This window comes from Hakea prostrata, chromosome 5, assembly GCF_041222555.1.
Source record: "Hakea prostrata isolate BN-2017 chromosome 5, UWA_Hpros_2, whole genome shotgun sequence".
In the NCBI taxonomy this organism is placed as follows: domain Eukaryota; kingdom Viridiplantae; phylum Streptophyta; class Magnoliopsida; order Proteales; family Proteaceae; genus Hakea; species Hakea prostrata.
Window position 1 is genome coordinate 11,007,308 of NC_142604.1, and position 6,030 is coordinate 11,013,337.

At 39.2% G+C, this 6,030-nt stretch overlaps 1 protein-coding gene across 1 annotated transcript; it reads right to left on the reverse strand.

Moving 5' to 3' along the window:
- Window positions 1-426: 426 nt before the first annotated feature.
- LOC149015072 (thaumatin-like protein 1) lies at window positions 427-3,131 on the reverse strand. The gene is made up of 3 exons (XM_089156132.1): window positions 2,898-3,131; window positions 2,107-2,806; window positions 427-1,511 (listed from the first exon to the last, which is right to left on the reverse strand). The coding sequence occupies exons 1-3, from the start codon at window positions 2,956-2,958 to the stop codon at window positions 1,325-1,327; spliced, it is 948 nt and encodes a 315-aa protein (XP_089012258.1). The 5' UTR covers window positions 2,959-3,131; the 3' UTR covers window positions 427-1,324.
- Between the last annotated feature and the right edge of the window lie 2,899 nt (window positions 3,132-6,030).

The window sequence follows — 6,030 nt, forward strand, 5'->3', positions numbered from 1 at the left end:
TGTTTATTCCATGCATGAAGGATGATGATGCTCTGCACAGAAAGATTCAAATTCAAGCATTCTTGAGGGTTGAGATTTGCCATTCCCAAAAGAGGTCAACCTCACAATGGGTGGCTAAGGGTTGCAAGACCTCTTCCACAAACCCATATATATATTCCTTCTTAACCCCAAGAGAGCAACTTCCTTCCCACAAGTCCCTATTGAGGGGTATAAGTGAGGTCACACCATCACTACCACTTAGTGCAACCTAATCATTTTAATTAAAAAATTAAAAATGAACCAAATCATGCTTAATAAAAACAAGAAACCGTGGCTCAATGTAATTGTTGTTACTTTTGAAACAATCCACATCATAGCAAGATAACTTATTTGCAGATATGATAAATATTCCTAGTTGTTGATGAAATTTAAGAAGAAAGAATAATATCACATGCACGCTTGGACTAAGAACCCAGTTGCACCAAAAGTTTTTTAATTTATATATACAGGGAAAGAGAAAATTTCTTGTCACCATGATTTTGACATTTGAATTGCAATTATATATCAACTTGTTTTACCAAGTGGAAGATTGATGATGATATTTAACAAATGAAAACATCTGAACAAGATAAAGTTTATGATGGAAACTTGTGACTTAGTAGCATAATATCAGATATTCATACAACAGAATGAATCCCATTCGACATGGAACAGCTAAGAAAAGAGTGAAAAGGAAAGTAGAATAAGTAAAAGCTACAGTAGGTATGCATATGGAATTGAGCAAAATACAAAGAATGAATCAACCAGAAGCAACCAAAAACACAGAACAAATGAACCTCTTCCCTTCATTTCCTTCTAAATTATTGTATCATCTCATTAGAGCTACAAAAAATAATAGAATGGATCATACACTAAGCAATAAACTATAAGAAAAAGTAGAGCATTTCCAAGAATGTCAATTGGGTTGTTGCCTTCACTCATGCTGTCTCATCAAGTTGCATCTCTCTCCCTCAAACGCCAAATTGTGAAAACGTTGAAAGTTGGGAAAATGATGCCTTTGCTTTGATCATACTCTTCCTTGCTATCCATTCTCCTAACAAAGGACAACTTGACTACCTATCATGAATGCTTTCTTTCGATCACTTTCGCATCGATCTCAGCTCAGCTTTCAGCTTATCTCGACCGGCATGGCCGCAATGTAATGACGATGGTTGATGTGAACTGTATAATTGTAAGGTGAAGAGGGGGCCAAGGTCCAAGCCCAGCTCACCCAGATTCCGCTACCCTCCACTAGAGTTAGCACGGAAGAATCTATCTTCTGAAAAGTTTGGTCGCTGATGATAAGTTAGAACAGCAGCCACAACCGCCCAATTGCCACAAAAACGACAGCAATGATCAATACTCTTCCCCTTCCCCTTGATAGCGATGATGAAGCTCCGCTATAGTATGGATCGCCGAGGTATATCATCGACGTATCATTCACCGGCGGTGCGTCTGCTGCCTGTGGATTCTTCCCTGAGGATGACGTACGGCTGCATCCAATTCAAACACCTTTACGTTAGACTCCAATTATTTAGTCAATTAAAAACACTACCCACACCTGTAAATCTCACACACTATGCTGGGCCGTAAAGCTTCCACAAGTTTTGCCAGAAAAATTCAGTCAGGCTTTTCGTCAAACATGTGATGCGCATCACCACAAATACCAGTCATCACTCCCCAATCTCATAAATTAATTAATATTACCCAGAAAGAAAAAAAAATAATTTTTATGTTAGTAAAAATGGGTCGGCGACGTCGGCACCACCAAAGTGCAATAATAAAAATTAGGTGATTTGTCGGCAAAACGGCAAGAAGAAGCATCCATCGGTTGCTTTCTCTCTATCTGAACCTGATGGTTTCTGTCGTTTCCAGGTTTCAGCGAGCCGTTGCAGTTATCGTAAACCGTGCCACAAAACCACCGTTGATTTGGCATTGGGAACAAAAGTGAAACGCAAGATCCCAATCCAACGGTTAGTTCCTGACGAGAACGCCAACGGCTCTTTGACGATTGAGATAAAGTTAGTCAGACCCAACTACCCTTAACGATTTCCGAGAATGACATTTTTTTTTAATGCAAGAACGAACCTGGTGCCAGAGGCAGAAGAAGGGCAAAAAGTGATAAGATAATTCGCGTTAGCGCAGGTGAAAGTACTGGTGCCGTCATCGTAGGCGTAGCTGTAGGCACGAGGACAAGCGTTCTTAAAGAATTCAGAATAAGAAGATGGCTTGCACGTGTTTGGATTCCCATAGGCACCGCTGCAGCAATATTGTGGATCACCAAACGCTTCACACGCGCTTTTACACGCTACGCCGTCGCTGCTCTCTGTGCTGGTCACCTTGAGTTCCGATGGACACGCGCTGTTAAGGTCCACCACGCACCCCGTGACGGTGCAATTCCCACCGGAACCGTTTTGCGGTTCAACTAACATGGGCAGGTTGTAACCGTCCACCAAACTAACGTCGTAAAAGTCAAGCCCACCTGCACCGTTAAGAGTGAATTCGGCTAACGTAGCAGGGGGTGTAGCACCACCGGCGCATTCTATCTTTCCTGACCCACAATCACCGGTGACGCATGTGAACTGACCACTGGTTGAATCTTGACTGCAAAGTGTCCGACCCCATAGCCGGCCGGACCAACCAACCGGTACGGAGAGGGTATTCGACTCGCCGGTTTGAAGAACGAAACCGGTGGAAGATAGCGGCGCCGTTCCTGCGCCGGAGAGAATCCCCGGCCATACTGTATATCCGCAATTGTTTGTTAGAGTGAATGAAACTCCATATGTTCCTGCAATATCAAAAACGTAAATGGGTTTTAGAAAAATCTCCATTACAGCGAAGAAAAACAGATTGTTTCGAATTCTAATTCTAATTCATACCTGAGATGATTTTAAGAATAAGGAAAGAAAGGAGAGAAACAGAGGAAGAAACTCTAGCCATTATGGAAGAGAAGAACAAGTTGAATGAAAAAAGATAAAGAAGAAGAAGTAGTTGAGATTTTGGTAATCAAAGACTTGAATCTTTCCTCCAATTCCAGACAAACAAAAAAGGGAAGTTAAAAACAGAATGGCAGAATGAGCTCTCATTTATAGACTTGCAGGAGCAAGGAAGGTAGTGGGCCCTCTCTTGTGATTTATTACTGCAGTGCTCGCTTCGGAGAAGCTGGTTTTTTTTTTTTTGGGTGGTAGAAACTAGAAAGTCGCTTCTGTTTTATTTATTTATTAATACTGGAGATGGGCATGATGCCTCAGGAAGAGTTGTTGATTTTACCACTAGAAACTTATTTTTTACAGAAAATATAAAGATATGCATTTGTACAATGTACATATACATCATATTTTTGTACAGTTTTTTGAAAAAGGGCAATTACAAAATCACACGAAAGAAGGGTTACCATTCTTTTTCATAACAGAAACGAATCCAGGAACTGTGAATTATTTCATATTTTATTTTCCCCCTGTCTGGACTCTGATCCTTTGTGTTCTTGGGTTTTGGAAAGGTAGATATATTCAGTATTCTGTACCAAAATGAAAAACAAAATTCCCTTGAAATAGGAAACCGTCCTTATTTCATAGGATACAAGAGATAGGAAACGAGCAGTAATTATTTGTTAAATTAATTAAATAGAGATATGTATCTTAATGATAGTATATATTAATGGTATATCCAAGGTTCGAAAAGTCGGTCAAATTTCGGGTATCGGTGGCCGATGAAACCACTGAAATCCTAAAATGTCAACAATATTTCTCTGGCATTTAAAAGGGGTTCGTTCTCATTGTTCATTGGAGTTTTTTGCAGAGAGAGAGAGAGAGAGAGAGAGAGAGAGAGAGAGAGAGAGAGAGAGAGAGAGAGAGAGAGAGAGAGAGAGAGAGAGAGAGAGAGAGGGGCAGAGTTAACATGGTGTAGAGAGAGATGCAGAGAAAAGGAAGCAGGAGAGAGAGATTTACAGAGGGAGAGACCGAGAGAGAGATTAGAGATAAGAGATCACAAAGATGAGAGAGAGCACGAGATTTAACGGCTTCTTCAGATCTTCATCACCAACATCGCCACAGCTTCCATTCTACAAAGAAAGAAAGAGAAAGAAAAGAAATAAAAGAGATTGCACTCATCAACAGTCGCAGTGATATTTTAACATTATTAGATGAGAGAGACTAGTTAATGCGATATTTTCAAAATTTTGAATTTTTATCAATATTTCCGGAATTTATTGCAATATATCGTGATATTTCGGCAATTTTTAGAAAAATATCTCTCTTCTGGGTCCTTCCGACATGGTGATATATCGCGTTATGTCGTTGACTTCTTATACATGGGTATATCATGTGTTGGCACTGTTGGCATCTTGCATGTTTACATCTCTTATCCGAATCTGGATCCTCACCCGGGGGGGCGGGGCCCCCCCCGGGTGGCCCCCTGGGGCGGTTTTTTTTTTTGTGTTTTCCAAAACCCTGGGCCTTACCTCCTTTAAATTTTTTATCTTGAAAGCAATGGGAGTTCAAATCAACTCCCCATGTGGGCACAGATGGAAAGACTGAATGCAAACAGTCTTTCTATGTTTCATGAGGATATGTGGGATCCATTTCCTATGGAGGATTCAAATATATTCCATCCATACCCATTGTCGGTATGACATTGTCTGAATGTAGTACATTCATTAGTTATATCCAATGTACCGAATGTCGGATGAGGGCAACACGATACTCCTGGTTAACATGGGGTTTACTATAAGTCGATAATATATTGCCGATAAATCAATGATCTATAGGGGAGTGTCAATCAATTTTTTGATCGAATTTTAACCAAAATTTTGCTCATTTTCTCTTTCCTCTCTAAAGCCTCCCAGAGCTTCTCTCTCTCCATCTAGGCACTTAGGATTTCTACAAGCTTCAGAAGGCGATCCGTGTTCGTCGGCAACAGAATGTGAAACATGAACCATACTCAACAGGATGACTCTATGTACTTGCCTACATTGCTGTACTTTCTATAGTAGGGTTGTATCTTGTAATTATATAATAAATTGTAGAGTTTAGTGCTTCTCTTCACTAGTTGTGTATTTGTGTTTTTTTTTTTTTGCATGTTTACATTGTTTTATATGAGTTTTTCAAACTTTCAGTTTCGGCCGCATATAGCCGGACATGTGCTAATCAGAATTATTAGTTTATGTAATGTTTTAGATCAAAATAACACTCCCAGTGTGTTTATTGGCTCAAGTTAGACTACACCACAAAATTCAAGCCAAAATAACCTTAGATGCCCCTCAAAATTCAGTGTCAATTTTTTACTGACACCACTCCAAAAGTCACCCAAATGTTGTGACATTTTTAAGGGTGTCAATTGCGTACCAAAATCGTTAAATCTTACCAAACCACGTCGTCTAAAACCACACCGTACAACACCATTCAAACTTCGGTACGATACATACTGAAACTGAATTTCTTCGAGACGGTTCCGGCTTCCTTTTACTCATACCGTCAGTATGTACCGAAACCGTACCGAATTGGTACTGTACCGAATTAAGTGATATAATGTAATTTTACAATTAAAACAATTTACCTTTACCCTATTCCTAATTCCATGTTTCAATTATTCGTTTTGTCCTTCACTCTTCTTTTTAAATTTACTTGCTTTGTCTCTATTACTTAGATTTACTTGTTTTGCCTCTGTTAATATCAAATTCTATCGATTGTTTGATCGCAATTTCATTAGGATCTTAATGAATTAATAACAAAAGTGGCATGAGTTTGTTCGTGTCAAAATTATACTACACTAGATACCGTATTTAAACTATTTCCAACACCGATTTAATATCAAAACTGTACCGAAACATTTTTACAATACCGATACTGCATCTTTACAATATCGAATCAAACCGTACCAATTGATACCCTTAGACATCTTTAACCATGGTCATATCATTGGTGGACTTTAATCTTCTCCAATGCTTACGTTTACTAGTATAGTAAGATTTAACATTTGCCATATCTCATACTTCATTCACCTTTACACTTACAT

Coding starts and splice junctions, on each gene's coding strand:
- LOC149015072 (XM_089156132.1), bottom strand. CDS start 2,958: ATGGCTAGAGTTTCTTCCTCTGTTTCTCTCCTTTCTTTCCTTATTCTT. Junction 2,807..2,897: donor TATTCTTAAAATCATCTCAG/GTATGAATTAGA, acceptor TTGATATTGCAG/GAACATATGGAGTTTCATTC. Junction 1,512..2,106: donor TCTTCTGCCTCTGGCACCAG/GTTCGTTCTTGC, acceptor AATTGGATGCAG/CCGTACGTCATCCTCAGGGA.